The sequence below is a fragment of the Orcinus orca genome, chromosome 4, assembly GCF_937001465.1.
Source record: "Orcinus orca chromosome 4, mOrcOrc1.1, whole genome shotgun sequence".
NCBI lineage: Eukaryota > Metazoa > Chordata > Mammalia > Artiodactyla > Delphinidae > Orcinus > Orcinus orca.
The window spans coordinates 136,185,529-136,210,436 of record NC_064562.1 but is presented as its reverse complement, the minus strand read 5'-3'; the positions used below and the strand labels follow the sequence as shown (position 1 = coordinate 136,210,436).

The 24,908-nt window shown below is 37.1% G+C and overlaps 2 protein-coding genes across 14 annotated transcripts in view; one reads left to right on the top strand and one right to left on the bottom strand.

The window, feature by feature from the left end:
- NUDT6 (nudix hydrolase 6) overlaps nt 1–24,908 on the top strand; it is a 60,315-nt gene that overhangs the window by 26,573 nt on the left and 8,834 nt on the right. For 4 of the 13 annotated variants that reach the window (XM_033419386.2, XM_033419382.2, XM_033419374.2 and 1 more), the window contains 4 exons: nt 11,539–11,593; nt 15,736–18,341; nt 18,996–19,084; nt 23,831–24,194. In XM_033419386.2, coding sequence (XP_033275277.1) covers nt 11,548–11,593; nt 15,736–16,133 — 444 coding nt within the window. In that variant the 5' untranslated portion in view covers nt 11,539–11,547 and the 3' untranslated portion in view covers nt 16,134–18,341; nt 18,996–19,084; nt 23,831–24,194. Of the gene's footprint in view, nt 1–5,575; nt 6,056–11,538; nt 11,594–15,735; nt 19,085–23,830; nt 24,195–24,908 lie in introns of those variants that run through there. The other 9 variants (XM_033419379.2, XM_033419377.2, XM_049709547.1 and 6 more) reach the window with 9 other exon arrangements.
- Nucleotides 13,429–24,908, bottom strand: part of FGF2 (fibroblast growth factor 2) — a 58,194-nt gene continuing 46,714 nt past the window's right edge. Inside the window, exon 3 of the mRNA XM_004265206.3 lies at nt 13,429–16,787. Coding sequence (XP_004265254.2) covers nt 16,602–16,787 — 186 coding nt within the window. The 3' untranslated portion in view covers nt 13,429–16,601. The remainder of the gene's footprint in view (nt 16,788–24,908) is intronic.

The following is a 24,908-nucleotide window of genomic DNA, read 5'->3' as shown; positions in this document are numbered from 1 at the left end:
GTGTTCATGTTGTTTGGGACCCTCTGTGTTTCCTGTACCTGGATATATGTTTCCTTCTTAAGGTTTGGAAAGTTTTCAGCCATAATTTCTTCAAATACATTTTTGATACCCTTTTTTCTCTTTTCTCCTTCTGTGCATAGGTTGGCACACTTTACATATCCCATAGATCTCGTATGTTGCTTTCATTTTTTTTCATTTGTCTTTCTGTCTGCTGTTCTGATTGGGTGATTGCCATTATTCTGTCTTCTAGATTACTTATTCCTTCTGTGTCATTTAGTCTGCTATTCATTGCTTCTAGATTGGTTTTTATCTCAGTAATTGAATTGTCTGTTTGGTTCATTTTTAGTTTATAGTTCCTTGTTACAGTGATCTGAATTTTATTAATAGTCTTTTTTATTTTATTAATAAATAAACTTTTATTATTTATTTTATTAATGATCTTAGTAAATTTCATTTTATTAATAGTCTGAATTTTATTAATAATCTTTTTTTTAACTTTATTTTTGGCTGCGTTGGGTCTTTGTTGCTGCGTGTGGGCTTTCTCTATTTGTGGTGAGCGGGGCCTACTCTTCATTGCAGCATGTGGGCTTCTCATTGTGGTGGCTTCTTTTTTGCAGAGCATGGGCTCTAGGCATATGGGCTTCAGCAGTTGTATCACGCAGGCTCAGTAGTTGTGGCACATGGGCTTAGTTGCTCCACAGCATGTGGGATCTTCCCAGACCAGGGATCAAACCCGTTTCCCTTGCATTAGCAGGCAGATTCTTAACCACTGTGCCACCAGGGAAGTCCCAATAATCTTTCTTAAATCAGCATTTTTATTACCTCATTTTTGGACTCAGGGTCTAATAGACTGGTGAGGTCTGTTTCATTATTTGTTCTTTCAGGAGATTTCTCTTGTTCTTTTTTTTTTTTTTTTGGCGGTACGCGGGCCTCCCACTGTTGTGGCCTCTCCCGTTGCGGAGCACAGGCTCCGGACGCACAGGCTCAGCGGCCATGGCTCACGGGCCCAGCCGCTTCGCAGCATGTGGGATCTTCCCGGATCGGGGCACGAACCCGCGTCCCCTGCATCGGCAGGTGGACTCTCAACCACTGCGCCACCAGGGAAGCCCTCTCTTGTTCTTTTTATTGGGAGTAGTTCCTCTGTTTTTTAACTTTCTCTGTCTCCGTGATTTTAGGAGAAACCATTATCTACTTTGATCTTGAAGGGGTGTTTCCCTGTGTAGACTGTGTGAGTGTTATTTTTGGTGCAAGGGCTTGTTTTGGTATAGATGCCAGCCACTTCTTTCTTCAGAGTGTGCTGGCTGTTATCCCATTGATAGGGGTTGTAATAGGTGTTGTGGTGTGCAGAACCTGTGCTAGATGAGGGGCAGGGCTTCCTCTTTGCTCCATGGCTGTCACCACCCTGTTGGGGGCAGTGTCTGCTCCCCAGTTGTTGAAGAAGCCCTAATGGTTGGGTGCAGTTAGGTTCAGTTGCCCTCGAGTGTGTGCTCTGCCCCAAAGGAGGTGACCGCAGAAGCATATAAGGCCTGTGTAGTCACAGTGAACCTATGCACCTGTAGTTGCCCACGGTTTCGCCCAGAAGCAGCCCATGGTCTCGTCCCTTTCTCTGTTGTGTTCATCCCAGACCTAGTGCTAGGCTGTGGTGCGGAGTAGGCTGGGGCTGGAGGCTGTGACTGCAGGAATTGAGGTTGCTGTGCTGCACCTGGGACCTGGGCAGCCTCTGTGGTAGACCTCTACCAGGACCTGCCAGCCCCACATCCAGCTCCACCCTGCAGTGCGAAGTGGGTGGAGCTGGAGCCAGAGCACTCCCACGGGAAACGTACCACTGCGTACTCCTGCCCAGGGCCTGTCTGCTCAAGACGCAGCATCCAGCCACTCTGCTTTTTTATGGCACCACCTGTGCATGCGCTGACCAAGTCTGCTGCAGCCAACCCGCCCCTGCTGTCCACACACCTACCACAGGCTCTGAGGTTCTCCCCAGACCACACCTCAGACCCTTCAGGTTGTCTCTGTGCAGCTATATCGAGTCCTCTCCCAGGGACTTGGAGATTTGGCAGTTAGCCACTGCACGTAATTGTGGCACCGCCCGGTGCAGCACTGACAGTGTCTGCTCAGTTTGATCCACCACCCGCATGTGTGCACTGACAGTGGTCTCTGCAGTTTGGCCCTGATCCACCTCAGGCGGCCCAGTCTGTATGCGCAGCTAGATTGCATCTCTGCCCTTATCTCACACCAGGCTGAGGTGTGGAGTAAGCGGGACCCAGGCGTTCACCCCTTTGGATTGGGAAGTGTGGCAAGGCAGCACCCGCCAGTGCTGGTCTCTTTTTGCCCTGATTGTTAGCAAGCCAGCATGCACACACTCCTCACAAGCAGAGTCTAGGCTTCTCCAGCCCCTCTGTCTGACTCAGCATATTTCCCAGCAGGCAATGGGGCTCCCCGGGCCAAGCATCTGCCTGTATGGACCGTCTCTCCTTTACAGATGGGAATGGTAAAATATTTGGTTTGAGAGCTAGATTGGGAACAGAATTAAAGAATCTCATACACCCAAATAAGAACTATAGGCAACTAGAAGTAACAGAAGTTTTTAAGAGAAGTACCATGCTTAGAGGTCAGATGCTTTCATGCTCAGGAGTATAAGTGACGAGAATAATTACTTTGATACTTTCTGAGACTTCAGTAAATATTGGTGGATAGAGTCATACATTTTTCTCCTCATATATGTTTTTAAATTTTAAACTGATATTCATAATTATAGCTGAAAGCAGTATCAATCATTTCTCAGAAATGCTATCTGAAAGCACTCTCATGGTATTAAGTAACGTTAAAGTTTTAGTTAAGGCAGGATCTCTGACTCAAACTAAGCTTTATCTTCAACAGATTTTTATTGGGTACCTAAAGTAGTATTGTGCCTAGCCTTCAGTAAGTTTTATATTTGAATTGGAGTACATATATATATATATATATATGTATGTATGTATATTTGATGGTAATGAGCGGAGAGTAAGTAGGAAGCAAGACTGAATGGTAAAAATAGGGCCTAGTTATGAGGGGGCCTGAGCCAGGAAGAGGAGTTTAGATTTGACATAGAAACAATTCAGATTTTGTTTACTGAAAGATTTTGATTGAGGTGACAGTGGTGAAGATGATATATGGACAGCTATACTCTGTTTATTTATCACTATACTATGTTATTTACCCTTTTACCATAGGGTAAATTGCTAGATCTAGAAATTGGAGATAGGGTGAAAGGCACGCAGAGGGGCTATTTACCCAAAATTATGCAGATAACGTAGTAGTAAAACCAATCTAATTTTAGAGTCTGTAATCTTAAAAAAAATTAGCCAAAACCTAAATAAACTCACTTCATGTGAGTGATAAGCCCTGATTCTCTCCACATTCAATTCCAAGCATCAAGTAAGGGACACCAGATGGTCCTTAACTTACCCTACTCTAACCTACAAAAGAACAGTTCCCGTAGTCATTATTTTACTATTTTATCATTCAGGTCTTAACTACCCTTAGGCCAAAGGAGGTTGTATTAATATATAATATTTAGTACCCAAGGTCTGAGAAAACTTACTTAGGATTTTGTTCAATTAAATTGGGTTAGACTGAAAGTGGATATTATAACTCTGCAGTATGGCAGAGAGATGATATGCCCAAACATTATTGGCAGATACCATATATATATGGTATACAAGTATACAAGTAACATAAATTGGTTAATTTCCTTTGCTAAGTTTGAAAAATAATCTATACCTTCGTATATAAAAGTTACTTCTAAAGAGATATTATAAAAGTTTTACTATCTTTTAAGTGTATCCCTTTAACTGTCTTTTCCTTGCATTTAAAGAAGCAACAGTATCACCAAAATTTAATTTTCTCTACGCTCAGGTGACATAAGAAGTTGTACAAACAAAATTGGATCAGGAGACCTGGGTTCTAAGATTTGGCCCTGCCATTAGCTAGCTATACAACTCTGGGCAAATCTGTGAGCCCCTGGGAACCTAAGTTGCCCCACTTATGAAATTAAGGAGTTAGATTCGATGATCACAAATGCAACATCCCAATACTATAATTCTCCCTATACACTTATGCACATGTAAGATAAGATACCAGATATAACCTGGTTTAAACCACTTTGGTATTTTGGAAAGAAAAGGGTAAACTTTTAATATTTTAAAATAGCACACTGTGTCATAAGTGACTTTATCAAATAAAATTTCATTAAGGACTTTGACAGAGACTGAAAGACAGCCAGAGTAATATGATTGCTCCATTCTGAGCAGTTTTTCAGGGCTGGTGGATCAACCAACTAAGAATCTATTTATGTAATTACTCATTTATTAAAACATGGAAATTCACAGAGAACAAACCTAGGTCTAACTAATAATATTAAAAATTGGCTTGCAGTCTGAAAAAAAGAAAAGAAGGAGCTTCCCTGGCAGTTATGGCTAACCTGTCTTACTCCAAACCTAGACAGCGTGATGTTTTGGGGATGGTTTTTTTTTTCCCCTTATAAAACCTTCCAAGGCAAATGATTTAACAGCTTTAGTTTGCAGAAATCAAACTTCCAGAGCAATCTGTATTGCAGCAATTGAAAAGGAAAGAATTGAATTGAGCTTTATTTTTAAAACAGGGCAATAGTCAAAACTATGTATACTGAATTTGCCTAAACTCCACTGTAAATGACTAAAAACTTTTATGATTCTCAGTTAATCATGATTGCATTCAGTGCCTCTCTAGTTTTGCTTATCTTAGTTTCAAAGAAATAATTGCTAGTGTTTTCTGGAATGTTTGTTAGTATTTTCCAAGGTAGTCAGGAAACAAAGGGAGACCCAAGACTTAATAACTAAACAAAAACTCCAAGAGACCTATCCACAGTGGCATTGTTTTAGCCATTCTTCATCCTGTAACATGGGCTTATAAAGATGTGAGTGGAGAGTTTTCAATCCTCCACCTCAAGTTTCCTTTGGGGGTCAGTTGCCTTTAGGGTCAATTGAAGGTCATACCCTTAAGCTGGGGGGACTTTTGAGTAATTAACCCTAGATAGGTTCCTAAATGGTTTATTTGATGTCTCTTGGAACCAACAGCCATATCTCAAAAGGATTAAAAACCCAAGTAAAGTGTAGCACCAGCTCTGCTATGGCTTCTAGCCTACTAAAAATTCATAACCAAACATTTGCTAACACTCGACCATTCTCCAAGTCACCTGTTCTTCTATTATAGTACACATTCGTGATCCTAATTGATGAGGTTTTCAGGCTAAACAAAATTATTTTAATTCCATTGTTTTGCTGTTTAATAGAAATAAAATCAGATAAATAATGATAATTGTGATGAGAAAATATTCTGCAAAAATTTTCTTATTTAATAATGGTATGCGTTATTATCTCCATTTTTCACAAAAACTTCAGAGAGGTCACAGTAACTTTTCCAACATTACACAACTGGTAATTGGCAGAGTCAGAATTTAAGCCTAGAGAGGAATCTTTTCACTAAACTAAAGCAGATGAAAACATAAACAGAATTAAAACTTGGATTTTTTTTGAGGGAGTCAGTAGTTTTATGGCAATGCCTATCATACTTTGCATAGGATACAAAAGACTTCACTTGAATGGGGTTTGTTTTTTAGGGAGGTAGTTTTTCGCTTTTTTTAATACATAGTACAGATGCCACTGTCTATTGTTTAGGTTGACAGTTCCATTCAGTTCAGTTGCCAACGATGATACTTAAACAGTATATATTTGGCCTAAAGAAAAAAAAAAGAGGTTAGAACAAAAGTGTATGAAGAAAAATTATTATGGAGAAAAGGGACATGATTAAGTGAAGGATATAAAGAGTAATTTTAGAAGTTATGGCAGCTTCTAATAAAGTTTGTGTATGCAGTTTCTCACCAGGTGCTGAAGGTTAGTTTCCTTCCTGGCTGGAAGCTCCCCAGAAAGGATTTATGGCAGCTTTGTCCTCAGAAAGCTTTACCTTTAATCAGATAAACGGAATCTCAGAAAAGGCTTCTTTCTGCATCTTGCTGTATCTCATATGTCTTCAGTTTAAGGTAATCTTTATACCATTCTGGTAGGTTGTGCATCCCTTCATTTGGGACTGCAAATAGCTAATCAAACCTCTAATAAGAAATGCTGTTCAGCTGCTAATGTCTCTGAACTCAGAGGGCCTGGGACCCAGCATCAGCTGGCCGGTGTCTCTGGGGAGGGGACACAATGAAGCTCATGTTGGAAATGCTAGGAAACTGCAAAGTGGATATGGCTGTTGCTATGGGAAGGAACTGCTGCTGCCAGAATGAAGCAGCATGCCGAGGCAATACAGGAACCACAAGCACACGGGAAGCCCACAGGAAGCAGACAGGAGGAGCTGCTCCCTTCTTCCTCCTCCAGCCTTGCAGTCTGTTGGTGGAGCCTAACAGGGAGTCAGTTGGCAAGACCAAAACTGCTTAGCAGAGTCCCAGCTCCAGCATCACTAGGCAGAGCACGGAGGCTGAATTTGAAGCTGAGGGACAATCATAGTGTCAACTTCTTAGAAACCACACATTCTCACACCCCTGCCCCACCCCCAGGCCTGATGAATCAAACTCTGGGGATGCCGCTCAACAATTTGTGTGTTAACAAGCCCTCCAGGTGTTTTAGGTGCACGGTCAAGTTTGAGAACCTCCAAACTAGAACACTGGGCATCCAGATTCTTCATTTGCTGATTTTCAGTCTTGCCAGTGATTGGTTCTTTAAGAGTGAGAAAGTACTGCTGCTCAGAACCTAATCATGATCCCCACTGTGCTTCTAGGCAGTTGGGATTGGCAGAAGCTAGAAACAAATTCAAATTATATAAGACTTTGGTTTCTTTGTGAATTAAATAGAAGTGATACTCTTACTTAGGGTTTTGATTTAAGTTATGAACAGAGATCTATCTAACAGAGCAATAAAATATAAAAACTGAGTATTAATGTATAGCTCAATATAATAAAAAGTATAAAGTGAGACTAAATCATATTTAATTTCTGTAATTATTTTGGTGTTAGGTGGAATTTAAGCATAAATGATAGCTATTAGCTGTAAATAACTAATTAGCATTATTTTCAGACATCTGAGCCATTTTTTCTCCTTTCTTTGCATGAGCAAATGCACACTCAGACTCAAAGCTGAAATACTTAAAACATGTCCTTTCTCCTTTCCTACCCATATAGTCCCTTCCTTTGTCCCTGCGCCATGATTTTGAGGAACAAAAGACCTAACAGTGGCTTGACCTTGTAAACCAGGTGCTAAAGAGCTGAGTTAATGGTAGGGACCTATTCATTCATTTGCCAAACATTACTGAGTTCCTGTACATAACTATGTTGTAGGCTCTGTTTTAAGCTCTAAGTAAACATTAGTGAACAAAACAAAGTTTCTACATCTGGAGCTTATATTCACATAGGTAAGATACAAATAATAAGTGAATGAATAAATAATATATAAAGTGATGGTGAATGTTATTAAGAAAAATACAGTAGTATAAGGAGAAAGAGAATGACTAGCCTTGCTATATTGTGCATTAATTTTCTGTATGCCCTAAACCTAGCACTCAGTAAATTTTTATTGAATGAATGAACAAACTTATTAAGACATCTCTGGTAGCATCTGTCGCATAACAGTGATAATATTATAGTTAATTAGATTTATCTAAACACAGTGGCTCTGAATTCTGAAGAGTGAGAGTAGTAGCGTTAAAGACCAGAACAGTGAAAAGAAAAGATAATGAGATCTCAGGCATCTGAACAAGTTTGAGTTAGGGAAGAATGATAAAGTCAAATAATGTAAGAACCAAAAGGAAGAGGCTAGCAAGTCTGTACCCTTGTTCTAGGTTCTTGAGATTAGACAATTTCTATTTGAAAGAAATTAATAGTCTTTGGGGGGTTCTGTTTACACAAATTCCTAGTTAGGATTTCAGCAGCCACACCCAGGGAAGATCCTGAAGCGAATCATCTGCTTAGGAAAACGGAAGATGTCTGTGGGGTTGGAAAAATAGTGAGAAAAAGGATCAGAAAATGAGTCATTCCTATTTACCCATTCTAGAAACGCTAAAATAAACTTGAGTTTATCTTCAGGATAGGTTTTATAAGAAACAATGGTATTAAACTTGAAATTGCCTTAACAGAAAATATCTTACACTCTGTTAAGTATGAAGAATACATTAAAAAAATAATACCCTTTGTTGATATCCAAAATGCTTACTATTGGGGCTAGCAGTTCCTAACACCGAGGAAGGAAAGAGGTTCCAGTGATTGATGGGACCACTGTACATCACTTACACACTCTGTTTTACACTCACACCTACAAACACACATGCACACACACACCCACACACAAACATCAGATTTATAATTGGCAAACATATAGGAAAAATTTATCATCACATTCACCATTCTACAATATGCTGGAATTACTCTGAATATGCTTTAAAATCACACATTTTGGGGCTTCCCTGGTGGCGCAGTGGTTGAGAGTCTGCCTGCCGATGCAGGGGACACGGGTTCGTGCCCCGGTCCGGGAGGATCCCACATGCCGCGGAGCGGCTGGGCTCGTGAGCCATGGCCGCTGAGCCTGCGCGTCCGGAGCCTGTGCTCCGCAACAGGAGAGGCCGCAACAGTGAGAGGCCACAACAGTGAGAGGCCCGCGTACCGCAAAAAAAAAAAAAATCACACATTTTTATAACTTAAAAGGATAACTGCCTTTTGTAGTATGTAAAAATCAGATCAGATATGCTTCAGGAACTAGATGACCTGACTCACTCAAAGCAGGGAGGGGTCATATATGTGATGTTGGGTAGGACCCAACAAGCAAAAAGGCAAGAGAATGTCTGAGTAGAGTATTTCTCTTAGAAGAGAGTGGAAAGTTCCTTTTTTAAGATTAGGGAGAAAAGGATCTTGGAATTTTACACTTGAAGCATAGAGATGTTTTGTCTTTTATTGGAAGGGAGAACAAAGATGAAAACAGAAACTATGGGTTACTGTTCATATTCAAAACCCAACCTTACCCCTTCCTCAGTAATTTTTCCCCTATGAAACAATATACTGGAAGTGTTAGAGTAATAGTAAATCACTAGTAGAGTAATAGCAAATCACTAGTGGAGTAACAGTAAATCACTAGCAGAGTAATAAATCTCATGCCAATCAAACGATTCTTGATCGGGAACTCACAGGCAAGAGGTAGATACAAAGACGTTTGATACCAAACTAGGTTTTAGTTCAAATTCACAAACCCTGGAGGAACGTAAGACTAAGATACAGATTCTGGTTGGGTTTATGTAGAATGTTCCAATGAGATCTGAAGATCAAAAGATGTATGAAAAAGCAGCAAATAGTGGTAAAGAATTAGTATGAAAATAGCAAACCAACTTTTTAAATTTCTTAAAAGATGATTAGAATCAGATTGCCTGGATTTTAACTGTGAGTTTTGCTATACACTGTGTCACTCCAGGTAAATTATTTAACCTATTTGTCCTCAGTTTCATCACTTCTAAAATGGGAACAATAAGCAGTAAGGATTCACTATATAGCACAGGGAACTGTATTCAATATCTTATAATAACCTATAATGGAGAATAATCTGAAAAACTTATATGTATAACGGAATCACTTTGCTGTACACTTGTACACTTTGCTGTACACTTGTATACTTTGCTGTAACACAATATTGTAAATCAACTATACTTCAATAAAAAAAAGAAATGGAAAAAAATAAAAATGGGAACAGTAATAGTTTCTTGTGGGGTTACTATAAAGTTTAAATGTGTATAATTATTAAAGCATTTAGCATAGTATCTGGAATATAGTGGACATTCAATATACATTACCTAGTAATATTTATTATTATTACTTATTATATTGCTAAACCCAGCTAGTGGGAGTATTTTTTAACATTAAAAAAAAAGTGAGAAGACCTACTTTTCCCTCCACTGATCTATCATATCTACAATATTAACCAGGTTTTTCAAACTTAGGCCTCTCAACCTACCACTTAGAACTAACTGTAAGCTCAAGCTTTTGGGGAGGAGGAAGCTGTTTTAAAATAAGCTCTTTAAACCTAATTGATGCCAGAAAATATCGCAAACTAATCAGCATAAAAATAATCTTTCCATACCTAAGGTTTATTAAATAATCAAAATCAAATGTGTGTGAGCTGTTTTCAATCCTTATAGCTAGCATTTTCCCCTTCTAATAAGTTCATATCTCCAAATTTAATCAACAGTTTCCAATTATTTATAATCAGGTCTAGGTAAAGATTTTTAAAAGTTGATTTTGTTTTGGAGGATTGTTTGCCCTATTATAACATCTTTTGTTAGAAACAATTTATGGTGGTGAAGTTTAATATACTAGCAGACAAAAGACTGCATAGTTTTTGTGGAAACATTGCTTCTGGAACAATTTCAAAATGGAACCCCAAAGACAGTACATTTAATGTTGAGATATTCTTAGAGATATATTTCTACATTAAAAAAGTAAAACATAATATGCTTTATAAATTAATCTCAAGTCTGAGCCAGACACAGAAGGGTGGTAAGCCTCAATTCTGTACCCACATAATCAAGTCTGTGGAAACTCTGGGAACCATGCCACTGGGCTCCAACCTAGCATAGTTGGGAAATGACACATTCTTTAAGAAGCTCTTGTGCAGGAAATGAGTGGGTCACAAAGCACACCAGTAAAGGTCTATAAACTTGTTTTATGAATGAAGAGTATGAGGTATACTGGCTCCAAGCTGCAGTACCTTTATGAGTATGTCATAATTTCTCATTCTTCAGCTTTTATCATGGTGATGGATTGATACAACAGAATCCTAACAGGAAAAAATAATCGTGTCAGCCATAAGAATATTGTCCCATGTCACTTCAGAATTATTTAAAATAAATTTTCCACATTTATCCCCATTCCTAGATCAGATCGTCCCACCTGCCCCTCCCCATCAAAAAAAGAAATGCTATACAAAAAGCCACAAATTTAAACTAATCAATTTTATTCACACTTCCCATGAAAAGCAGTTACATTTGTACGTAAAATCATTAACACAGAATAAGAGAAATCTTAAGATGAACATATCTGATTAGACACAATACAGAAAGTAAATGTGAAAATTAAAAGTAGCATACTTTAGTGATTAAATTTATACTGTATTTTCTACTTATTTATAGCAGCATCAGTAAGATTCCTCTATTTTTTAATAAACTAGCAGCAAAATTTTTTTAACTACACAAATTCAGTAGATGTTCCCCCCCCCACTGTTTCACTCATACAGAATTTATCACATTAACCAAACAAAACCACTTCTAGTTCCTGAAGAAAAAGGTGGGAAAAGGTTTCACAAGTCACCAGTTATCCCTAAAAAGAAGGGAGGCTTGAGGAAGGAAGCTGAAAAAAATTTGCGTGTAATTACCAAAAAATAAATTCTCAACCACCTTGACCAATTATGAGTAAATTTTGTGGCATGTGTGTGTGTTTGTGTATGTTAGTGAATAAAAGGTATGTTAACTTTATTTTCTGATTTTATACTGCAGTTGAAAAATATGTGGAAGTTTCCAGGAGGCCTGTCAGAGCCTGGAGAAGACATTGGTGTGTATATTACATATCTTTAATTGACTTGAAAATGTTGAGGAAATTCATATGTTTACTTTCTTGCTGTAGAGCTGAGAATAAGATTTTCACTTTTCTAATTGGTTTAGGCTAAGTCAGAAAATTTCAGTGAAGTTACTTCAGGGATGATATAAAATGAGCAGCAAAACTTCTAATATTACAACTTATTTCATTGTTATAAATAATACCATTATAGGAGCATAACACCTGTTTTTCTGCTTAGGACTGCTTCTAGATTAATTTGCTTGAAAATGAGAAGCTTTGGATGTACATTAATCAGGTTTAGCATTAAGGGTTATTTTGAATATAACTAAAATTGTTGGAATTAAACTATGATAAAACAAATTCTTGAGCATTCTATCACACAAGGATGAAGAGTAACTTTTAAATGAATTGTGAAATAAGAATTATTTATAAAGTCAATTACAGAACAGTGGTGACATAATTCTTCTGTTTATGAAAATTTTATCTACTGTTTATTTTGGATAGTCAGAAAGCCAAAACATAGTAAAATGTCTCATATGAGAAAGTCTGAAATGAGAGATAACTTCCTAAAACAATTTACTGAGCTCATTATGTCAGGATTTTACAGGAAGGAAAGAATAGAAACTGAGTTTTCCTACCTATTCCTTAAACCATTGGGTCAAGTCCAGTCCCTATCATAATAAATCAACTCATTTCATATCAGTATTATTTGTCTATGACTTTTTCCTCAATATGTATGTCCCCTAGTCTCTTTAGCCATCATTTATATGAAGGCAATGTCCTAAACTATTTTTAAGTATTTTAAATATATATATATATACTTGAAACGATTTTTTTTAATGTTCCACAAATTAAAAATGCCCTATACATAGTATAGAATCAACTCCTAATATCCTATAAGTAAATTCACTACATTCAGATATATCCATAGCAAATTTTGTTTTTTAGGTACTTACTGACCTTTTGCTTAGAGTTTGCTAGGCCTTCTGTTGAAATAAAAAGGATTTTGTAGTGGTGCAAGTGTTGAAAGAGAAGGGCATTTATTCTAGAGCTCCTGATTATCTCACACTATCCTTATGTGATATGACATCATGTGAACTAGTTAAGTTTATGTTTTACATCCTTATCCAGTTGATGCTGGGCAAACAGCAGTCTACAGGAGAAGGTTTGTGTAGCTTCCTCTTCTGAGTCTTGCCTTCTCAAATGAATTGACTTTCTCATTTGAGTTTTTATGGATAGTCTGAGTTTCAGATATATTTAAATGGAGAAACACATTTCCAAGCCAAATGTGTATAATTGTAGGTTTGAGTGTACTCCAGAACACTTCAAGTCCATATTATTAGGAATTCACTACTTTCTTTGTGTGTTTGTGGTTGTCACAACAGCCCACCTATTCAGAGATCGTATATACACCTCACTATGTGGAAGTAAGAAAAAAGCAGCAATTGGCATTCACCACACTACCTAGGAGTAGTATAAATTGAAGCTTTGCCTCAGAACTGATAAAACCGTGAAAGCAGCTAGAAATGATAACTGACAGTAGAGATCTGGAAGACTATGTATAGAGGGCATTTCTATTTTGTAACAGTAAAATAATAGATTATTCTTAATGATGAAGCCAGATCATCCAGGAATTATTTAAATTATTTTCTTTAAGCTCTGTTTTTAGGAAAGTATGTAATATACTTTAGGTATACTGCCATCACAAATGTGCAAACATCCATATTGGCTCTTAAGCAGTAAACAGTAGTTAACTGAGAAGCACATTTGTTTGGAATCATTCATTCTTTGATACTACTAGGTAAATGAAGCACTATTGTCCGTAGTGCTTTAAAAAAAAAACAAAACAAAACATTAAGGGGGCGTATACAAAATAGAATGCAATCCTTAGGTTTTCATATAATATAATACCCTAAGAGTACAATACATGTACAAGGTTAAAAATGGAGAAGCTGCCTTCCTGAAAAAAAATCTCATTACCACTGACAGGAAGAGCATCCCTGCATAGCCAAAGGTCTTTAAAGCAGGAGGGTCTGATCAGAGTTCATCAGTGTACCAGAGTCAGAGGGAAACACCAGAAAAACCCATATTCTGCACAGTTTTTCCTTTTATTTCAATCTAATCCTATTAAATATTAGAAAATAGAAATAACAAATATAAATTCCATTTCATTATTGTCCTTTAACTAAACAAAACACTATGACGTTTTTAAACATATCTTTCAACCAGCAAAAATAAAAAGAAAACCCTCTTGGTTTTTCCTATGTTCTTCAAACCTATAAAACAGTTATTTCAATTTAGCTTACAGTACATTAAAATAATAAAGGTACACGAGAATAACGCACTTTATCTAGATAGAAAAATCTTTAAATTCATGGTAAAGTCTTTGGAGAAGAGATTTCAATCTTGAACAGGTTCTTCTAGATACAAAAGCGCTTATTTGCCCATTCAGTTTTTAGTCTAGTCAATATCATGGATTCAAATTAAACGGATCACACTACCCAGACAGCGCCAATTTTGAATCAACTGCTGTGGTGACTGCTGAGCAGGGCAGATTTCGCTCACCAGCCGCGTCCTGTGCTTCCATAACACACCAACAGGCCAGACTCAGGAACTAAATGCCAAACTCTTGATTAGTGTTGCTAAAAGCTAAACAAGAACCCCATGGTCATCTTTCAAAGTGTTTAAAGAATAAAAATAAACATTTAAACAATTTTTAACTCAGATCAGCAAATGACATGTAAAATTTAAGACTACTGCCACAATCTTTAACAAATTTAATAACAAACATGTATACTACTAAAAATTATCTTTCTTATTAAGGCAAGTTTTCCTTTTCTTAACATATAAATTCTTCTTTTATGTTTTCAGTTTAAAAATATAATTTCTAACCATGTTTGACCTAAGGCAAATCTCAGTTATAAGGGAAGTCCACATATATTCAAGTATGGCAGACAAACATCTTATATATTAAACACTTTCCCTGTGCATATTTCCAGAGCTGTTTATCAGAAAAAACATTGAGACCTTTTTTTTTCTTTCAACGACTTGCTCTTCCTTGCCTATTCCTCACTAGTAGGACTACGAAGAAGACAAATATAATTGACAATTTGACAAACAAGAAAATGGAGGCATTAAAGGGTAGTTGAACAAAAATTTGTACCTGTGGCAACTGTGAAGCTTCCCAGCAAATAGGCAAGGAAGGCAGCTTTTTTAGGGGCTTCTCATAAAACACTTTGGGAGACAATGACAGAGCATCATAAAATTAGACAAATCCCATGTAGGAGGTTCATCTGGATATTTAGAAAAAGCAGCCACAAAAATAAGTTATTGGCAATAAAAATCCTGTCCCAGAAATTTGCATATTATTGAAAAATCAACCTTATAAAATGTGAAAACCCTAGTTGTATTATAAAATTCTGTAAATTGCAAGTTTTTTGAAAACTTCTGATGAAATGACTGCAGCATTTTGCTGTTGGAGGAATGAATCCAAGTTCTTTGAAATGCAGGAAACAAAGAAAATGCCAAAAAATTAACCATGGTGGGATTCCACTCACAGGATAACTACAAGAGCATAACAAAATGGTTATAAAGGAGTCTGCTCTATGATTTCAGAGGCTTGACAGTCCTAGGAGAGACCAGGGGAGAGTTGAATCATTTCATAGTTCAGTACATTCTGTAGCTGTCCAGACTTTTATAAAGAAGAGTGGATCACTTTTTCTCAATTCTGATGTTTATAAATTTAGGCAGCTTTGATGGGTAATCAGGAACAGGATAATAGTGAAAAAATACGTAGGAATATTAACTGCAGCTTTGCAACCTATGTTTTCACCTCTGGGCAATAAAGCAGGAAGAATTTTTTAAAATGTGACTTTCAAAATATATATATAAGTGGGTAAGCCTGCAAGTAGCAGCCAAAGAAATAGTATTTCAAAAGCTTCTTAGATATACATTGATAAGAAAATACTTCGGTACTTCAGGATGTCCAGTAAGGCAAAGAGTTTACATTGAAAACTTTATTTTCTTAGGGTAAAGTTGTGCTTTTTGAGCATTTAGAAAATGCTTCTTGAAAATCTTTGATGATTAAACTCCTAAAAATGTGATCCTTACTGATTTGTACATTTTCTTCTATGTAGGAGATACAGCAGTTCGAGAAGTTTTTGAAGAGACCGGTATAAAGTCAGAATTCAGGTCCCTCCTGAGTATTCGGCAACAGCACACCCATCCTGGAGCTTTCGGAAAGTCAGATATGTATATTATCTGCCGCCTAAAGCCATATTCATTCACCATAAATTTTTGCCAGCGTGAATGCTTAAGGTGTGAGTGGATGGATCTCAGTGACCTAGTCAAGACTGAAAATACAACTCCGATCACCAGCAGAGTTGCTAGGCTGCTGCTGTATGGATACAGAGAAGGGTTTGACAAGATTGATCTGACCATGGAAGAACTTCCAGCAGTTTACACAGGCTTGTTCTATAAAATCTATCACAAGGAACTGCCAGACAGTTATAAAACTATGACAGGCATGGATTAAATTTATATTTACATGGTTTTAAAATGTTTAAGTAAATTGTACCTGTAGATTAATGTGTGCCGTATTATAAGAAGTAGTGGACATTTGGGTTAACTAAATATCTGACTTAAATTTTCTAATGTCTGTGATTTCCATGAAGAAAACTTGTTTGTACGTATGCACATTTTAAAAGCCTCTTTTCAAATGAAGCAAATGTATGAAAAAGATTGTAGCTGTAAGTAAGCTTCACTGGATAAAGGCAAATTCTATATAAAAAGTGGAAGTCTATGCATTTTCCAGGAATTTTTGTTGTTGTTTTACTAAGGCAATGGTTAAATATTTTACTGTTAGATAAAAGGTTATCTGACCAGTTACGTAAACTGAGCAGATAGCTGTATACATTTTTCTTTTCCTTTCATCAACAAATTTCTAAAATATACCTCTTCTTTCATGAGGTATATGAAATGAGATCAGATGCTGCCATTAAGATCAGCTCTTAGCAGACATTGGAAGAAAAAGTATAGCCTTCTGCCCAGGTCCTGTTTTGGGTCCAAGTTTATACTGCCCAGTTCGCTTCAGTGCCACATACCAACTGGAGTATTTCCTTGACCGGTAAGTATTGTAGTTATTAGATTCCAATCGTTCAAAAAAGAAACACTCGTCTGTAACACATTTCTGAAAAACAAAGGAAAAATTAGTAGTTGTTGTCATACTTTTCAGGTTAAATATTTAATGACAGTACACAGTGCTTTGGGTTCAACAGGACGATCAAACTAGTGAGACTCAACAGGCCAAAATCTGACACAATCTGATCTGCAGAAAGACACAGGACAGGAACACAGCGTATCAGCAGGACAGTTTCAAGCACATTTCTTCGGAGGAGCAGTCCAAGGACCATTCTCCAGCCCCAAGATGGACAGGTCAGGTGCTAGGCAGCAGGAGCACACAGGTGGTATAGGAACCACACTGGCTCAGACTTGAAACATCCCATGAACATAGATTTCAGTGGTCTCCAAAAGAGACATACATCCAGTAACAAGAAAGACCTAAAAGTGATTAATAGCTCCTGTAGTCGGCTTCTAGAGATAAGAATTTTACTGGATATTTACTTGGCTTTAATGTTTTGACTACTGTTAACTGAACTTTTAAAAACTGAAATGCAAACTTATCTAGTTTGCTCATTTTTTTTTGTAACTTACTAAGAAAGTAACTTAAGTGCAAATAAATCACAGGTAGCCTTACAGAGAAGCATACATTGTGCAAGGACCCAGCTATACGATACCCAGGACTGTCTCATGATTTTCAAAGAGATTCAAATGTAATAACAGTGGCATGGATACTCTGTAGCCAGTACTTGCTACCTTTGGTGAAATTATTGTGCTTCCTTTGTTAACTGAAGTTAACCTGTTTTACTTTATCTTGTCACTTTTTAGTGCCACCAATAAAAGTCTTCCTCTTTCTCTATTCCAGGTTTAAGGTCAGGAGTCGAAAAGTAAAGAGTGAAAGGAAAAGTCATGTAATCATAAAGATAACATGAAAGGTCAGCATTGAGCTTCATGGGCTAATTTCCCAGAAATAGACCTAAACCACATCAGTCAGTTATCCTCAGGACGTTGATATGCTCATTTTTTGGTGTTCAGTAAGCCTACAGGGTGCCCCACCTTGCTAGTTAGCACTCCCTATAATGCTTGGCCAACTGGGATACATACCATGCCAGTAATATTTGCCTTCTCAGCCAGCTGCTAGTATTTTAGAGAAAAGAAATAGTACCAGGGATTAAGTGGATAATATTGATACATTATGGAAACCACAAGTTTGTTTTTTTTTAAAAAAAAACAGAGGTTACTTGTACCTTTTTACACAGAGGGGAGAGAAGGAAATTGTGCATCTGTGCTGAACATTCAGACATGTAAGTTTACTAAACAGCTGATGTGCACTTGAAAACAAACTGCACTTTTTTAATGGGTAGTAGAGCCAAAATTCAGTCTCAATAAAAGCATGCATGTAACATCCCATTTTAAGCAATTTTCAGTTCTCTCCATCCTAAGTTTACAAATCATCTTCATTGGTTGTGATGTCAATAATCCTGTTAAAAACTGATGCAGTGTAATTTTTTTAACCTTTATAAACATATTCACAGAGCTTTTTTCCTATACTCAATGTTTAACTGCTCACCATTTCAAACTTAAGAGAAAAGGAGATCTTCAGAGGACATCACAGAGGAAGTGGGTAAGTAGCTTCTAAAGGCTTACAACAAATTGTACCTTGCCTTCAAGCCTTATTTTATATAGGCCCAGGAGCTGGGAAATCCCTTAATTCATGCTTATTGACTGCTCTCATGCATATCATTTTATTTAAATACCACAACAATCCTCTGACATAGTGTATCATATATACTCATTAACAAATGAGGAATCTAAAACTCAAGGCTCATAGATCAGGAGACTAGGATTGACATATATACACTACTGTGTAATAAAACAGATAACTAATGAGAACCGACTGTATAGCACAGGGAGCTCTACTCAGTGCTCTGTGGTGACCTAAGTGGGAAGGAAATCCAGAAAAGAGGGGATATATGTATACGTATAGCTGATTCACTTTGCTGCACAGCAAAAACTAATGCAACATTGTAAAGCAACTATACTCCAAAAAAATAGATAAATAAAATCAGGAGAATAAATAAATAAAACTCAAGGCTCTTAGTAACTTATTTCAGATTGTGGATACCCTTTGCCCATGTATCCGTCTGACACCTTTTCATCAAATTACATTTTCCTTTATTTTCCTTTATTTTTTTTAATTTAAGAATAATTTGGGGATACAGAAAGCACACAGCTCAAATAATGCATTTATTCATTTAACGTAATTTTTTTCTTCTAGGCGCTGGGATACATCAGTGAACAAAACTGAACAAAGATCCCTGCCTTTGTGCTGGTCCGATTCTCACTGGGGGAGACACAAAATAAGCAGTAAGCATAACTGAATAAATTGTAAGCTAAAATACGATAAATCCTATGGGAAAAAGTAAAACTGAGAGGATAAGCGGGATGGGGGATGGTGTGGGTACAGATTAGGCTGCAGTATTAAATAGCACGGCCACAGTAGGCTCCACTGAGAAAGTCATATTTGAGCAAAAACCCCTGAAGGAGCTGGAGTTAACCCTCCAGATACCAGAGAACAGCATCCCAAGCAGACAGGGAAAAGCCAGTGTAAAATCCCTACAACAGGATCATGCCTAAAGTGTGTGAAGGGCAGCAAGGCCAGTGGAAATGAAGCAGAGGGTTTGAAGGGGAAAGGAAATTAAGTCAGAGAGGTAATAGGAGATTTATGGGCTATTGTAAGTATTTTGGCTTCTATCCTGAGAAATTGAAAAGCCATTGTAGACTTCTGAGCATGATCTGACATTTTTCCAGGATTACTCTGGCTGTCAAGATTACTCTGGGCCAAAGGCAGATGCAGATACAGATACACCCATTAGAGGCTTGCTCAGTAACCTAGACAGAGAGGGAGACTCAGACCACGCTGGTAGCAGCAGAGATGGTAAGAAGCTGTCTGCTTCTGGATGTATTCTGAAAGTAGAGTCAGCACAGTTTCCTGACACATCAGATGTGCAGTGTAAGATATAGAGGAATCAAGGGTGGCACTGAAGTTTATGTTCTAGATGATGGACTTGCTGAGATGGGGAAAGCTGTGAGGGGGAACAGGTTTTATAGAGAAAGATTAGGAATTCAGTTTTGGACATGTTGAGTTTGAGATAAATATTAGATGTCCTAAAGGAGAGAAAGAGTGTTTACTGAGCGCATACTCTGCAAGAGACAAATCACTTAACCTTCTTTCCCTCTTACTAATGCTAATAACCACAGAATTGGAACTTGAAAAGTACTAATTTATTTGGAATGCTGAGAAGTGTTTTAAGTTACAATAATTCCAATAATCCATATTCTCAATTCTAAAAGGTATGGAATCTAAAAAATGAATGTAGATGTACATGTATGAGAGTAATATAAATCTGTCATGCATCAGCGGTAGGCCACACCTCAAGACTTACCTGAACATTATCCACATGACCTAGCTTAGCTTATGGTCCCATATAAGGGGCACAATAACCATTTGTTGATACTGATAACAGTGATGCTAATGGTTTTAAAGATGGTGCTGGAAATCTGACCCCTTGTAGGGGCATCTGAATAGGAAAGAATCAAACAGAGTTTGAAAAAGCATAATCAACATTTTAAATAGTTTGATTTGTATTTTGCCTGTATATTTAATTTACTTTGAAATTTCAAAAAGAAAGTAAACTGATGTGAGATACTTATACATAATGAAAAACTGACCCTAGGAAATGGTAGGAACCACGTTTCTCACTATTGGAGTGGGTAGTTACAGACAAGCCAGCAGGGAACGCTAAAATGGTTCATGTTGGATTAGGGTTGGATAACATCAGTATGTACTCATTTTTAAATATAGAAATATTGATGGTTAAATATAGATGGTTAAATGTAGAAATATTTATAGTTATGTGTGTATATATATATATATATATATCCAGGTTGGTATATGCCTATATTCCTTGCTCGGTCAGATAAGAGGGCCTGGAAGCAGACACACCTCGGTAGCAACAAGCACGCCCAGATCTTGGTTTCTGATGCCACTTTCTAGTAGAAGGAACCAAGCCTCCTTAGAGAAATGGCCCATTCTGGGCTGGAGTAGGGAATATTCAAGATGAGACTGGAGCACTCTTAGAGGACATGAAATAAGGAAGTGCTCAAAAAACCCCACATTGACTGGGGTATGTCAAAGAATACAGGAGCCAAATGAAAAAGCTCCCAAGAGCCAAAGCTGAAACAATGTGAACAACAAAATAATACAGTTTTGGATTATAACCCAAAGTACAAAATAAATATCCATGCATATATACTGATATACATGATTAACTAAATAAAAGAAGTTGTTTCTCATACAAAAGAATTCCAAATAATTTATGCAGATACTTCCTCCTCAAGGAGACGGAGCATAAACCTCCCCCGCCCCGACTCCCATCTCTTAAATGTAGACTGTGTATAGTGACTTTCTTCCAGATACAGTATGGAAAGGGGAAAACAGCAGTAACTTTACAGTGGAGACAAACACTACCTCAGCCAGCTGACCAAGGTTAATATTATTAGTTATAAGCATGTTCCCTGAAACGATACAATGAAAATAGTACTTTACCTCTGTGATCTGCCTCCCAAACACTCATAACCCATGTCTAATCATGAGGAAAACATCAGGCAAACTCAAAGACCTTCTAACAAATACTTGACCAGTACTCCTCAAACTGTCAAAGTAATCAAAAAAAGGAAAGTCTAAGGAAATGTCATGATCTAAGGGAGACTACAGAAACATGATGACTAAATGTGGTATCCTGGAACAGAAAAAGGACATGAGGTAAAAATTAAGGAAATATGAATAAAGTATGAACTTCAGCTAATAATGATGTATCAATATTGGTTCATTAGTCATGACAGGTGTACCATACTAATGTAACATGTTAATAGGAGAAGCTGGGTGTGGAGTATACAGAAACTCTCTGTACTGCATCTTCACAACTTTTCTGTAAACCTATTAACTATTCTAAAATCAAAATTTATTTTTAAAAAAACCTGACCTTAGGGCTACAAGTATGACCACAAAAAAAGAATCTCAAGTAACTGAATTTAGTAACTCTAGTTACACTATAGGGATAAAAGCATCTCATTCATTTCTGTGCTCTACAACATCCAAATACAGATCTTTTATTTATATATACATATCCACTTTATTTCACCACACTATAAATGCCAGGTGGGTGGAGATTTTCTTCTGTTGTTTTTCTTCTATTCTATTGCTATATCAGTGCCTGGCACATAGTGATCAATAAATATTTACTAAATTAATGAATAAATGAAACTTTTATATAGGTTACAATAAAAATACCATTCAATGGCACTGCAAAATCTAAATAAGAACAAAGGAACTAAGACCAAGGAAAATCCAGCCTAAGTACTGAAATACAGAATATAGTCTAATTTTATGGACTAATTTAGTCCCTGAGGAGACTAAGCCAGTTGGCCCATTGACTATCCTAACAACATCTGCGAGGATCTTTATGAGCCAGGAACCCTGGGTTCCAGTCTTGCCTTGATCCCTGGCTATCTTGTATCTTTGAGTGAGCCACTTAACCGCTCTGAACCCTCCTTTTCTCATCTGTAAAAGAAGACTGGGTTAGATGATCTTTAAGATCCCTCCCAATCTTTAACAATTTTTAAGCCTTTAAAACAATCTTAAAGCCCTGGCATACTGTAAGAAAAGAACTAGAGTAAATTCTCCTCCCCCTGCCGCCCGCCACCATCCCCTGTCCTTATGTATTGGCCTCAGAATTCTCGTGCACTGCTAAATGTTAGATTGACCCTTATGCTCACTCCCCCATGCTCTGTTTTTTGGATTGTTTATTCTTTTACAGTACTTTGATTTTGCAGTTTTGGCTTATGAGAGAGTTTGCTCAACAGGAGTCCAAGAATGCTTTTGCTTACACAGCTTCTGAGAATTAAAAACAGACATGATGTGTAAGTATCAGTGGTGACTATTTCAAAACAAACTAAGAAAGACACAAATTGTAAAAAGTTTAAATTTAATCTTAATATTGTAATATATATGTAGCTTATGTAAAATTTTATAAGATTGGATTCTAAAAGAAGCAATAATTCTTATTAAGCAGTAACCTTTGCATTTAATCTAGTATTTTATCTCTTAAAATGATATTCTTCTTTACTGTATTTTCTGACAAATTTAATCAGTATATATCACCATTCTGTATAAGTGAACCCTCAAAAATCTCTTTAAGTTTCATTTCCCCTCAAGTAAGAAAGTTATTCAATAAGTTAAAAAAATTTTACTTTTACAGTAATTAAATGTATATTCTCAGATACGATACATAACTTTTGCATATTTGACTCTTACGGATCAACACAGATCACACACATTCTAATACTTACTGAATTATTTTGTTTAGGTTATCACAATCTGTCGCATAATATAGAAAACAATGTGCAACTTTCTAGCAGCTAAAGACCAGGCAGATTTTTTCATACCAGTGCTAACACTGAGGCTGTTTGGTGATTTAAACTTAAGACTACAGTTAACCTCATTATATGCAATTTTTGAACATAGAAGAAATCATAGATCCTAATATTTGTCCTGGGCTTCTGTTGTTCATAGCAACAAAATTTATTTTGCTATGGAATGGAATACAGAGTCTGTTGTATATTAAAGAACTACTCAACTTCAGCCTCCAAATTTAGGCTTTGGCAGGTAAATATAGTTACTCTGAGTCTTTTTTAATACTCTCAACTGGTAGTAATCAACCTAACCTGACTCTTAGAAACCAAAATGTGTTATTATCCAGCATGCTCTTCTTTCTGAGGGGAAACTATAATGTTTTACAAATCAGTGTAGGAATCGCACACAGGATAAAATGCAGAAGAACCCAGGGATGTGCCGTAACATAGCAGTCTGAAATGGGGTGGGGCCCTGTAGAAGAAGAGTGGGAAGAATTATGCCTTTGGCAAATGCAAGTTCATAAACCCCAGTGTCTCTAGGTAATAAGGAACATCTGCATCCCCAAATGATGGCTACTGGGCACAACACTGGACTTATCCCAAAGTTGTTTCGTTTTGTTTTTCTTTTTTACATGCCAGTTGTCTCTTCCCATTGTCACCTGAGTGAGGTCCCTGCTGACATCCCCAGCTACAGTGTCTTTCATCATCAGTGATTCGTCTCAACCTGTTAAACAGTGGGACAGATGCTATTAATAGCCAAGGGTCAAGACTTTTAATTTCTTGCCTGAAAGTTGCTATTGTTGACAGCTCAGTGCCTATGGATCTGACTCAGAGGAAAATATGCCACCTCCTGAATCACCACCACCTCCCTGGTTTGGGGGTAAGTGTCCCTTGTTTTAGGGACACTTACTTTTTCATCTGAAAATTGACACAGCCCACCCAGACTAATCTGAAAAAGGATTGCTGCTGAAGAGGCAAGGCAGCGAGTCACACAAATTGAATGGTAAGACTAGAGATTGACTCATGACCTTGGCATGGAATAGATCCAGTGACAGGAGCTGGAACAACTGGATCTTGGCTGGTGCCTTTCCTCAAAGAAAACTGATAAATCCTGAATATTCCATTTATGTGTAACAGCTGTGGCACTGTCCCTGCAGAGTTTGTGATAAATTTCTGAGCATTGCTAAATTAACTCTTACTGTACCAGCTTGAAGGAAATCTGTTGTATCTGGAAGAATTAACACACATCCAAGGGGACAGAAATATATTTAAGACTAAATAGAATGCTGTGACCTTAATTTGTGAAAGGTCCTGCTTAGCTAAGGAAGAAATTAGAAAACACTGTTTTATTTTATTGTTTTATTTGTTTATTTTATGCTTCTGATGGTACAGAATCAACAGTTTGGGAAGCTTAATGCCTATGTGCAAAGAGAAGAGGTCAGAATTCTCTGAATTCTGACTTGTAGAGAATTCTCTAAGAATGTGAAGACAGCTCAGGTTTTAGGTCTAGTGTCTTAAACTGTCTCCTCTTTTACAGACTCCAGTAGTTTCAAAGACTCACTGTAGAGTAACTTCTCAACCTAAATGTCCATTGACATTTATTTACAAAACAGAAACAGACTTACAGACATAGAAAACAAACTTATGGTTACCAAAGGGGGAAGAGCGGGGAGGGATAAATTAGGAGTTTGGAATTAGCAGATACAAACTACTATGT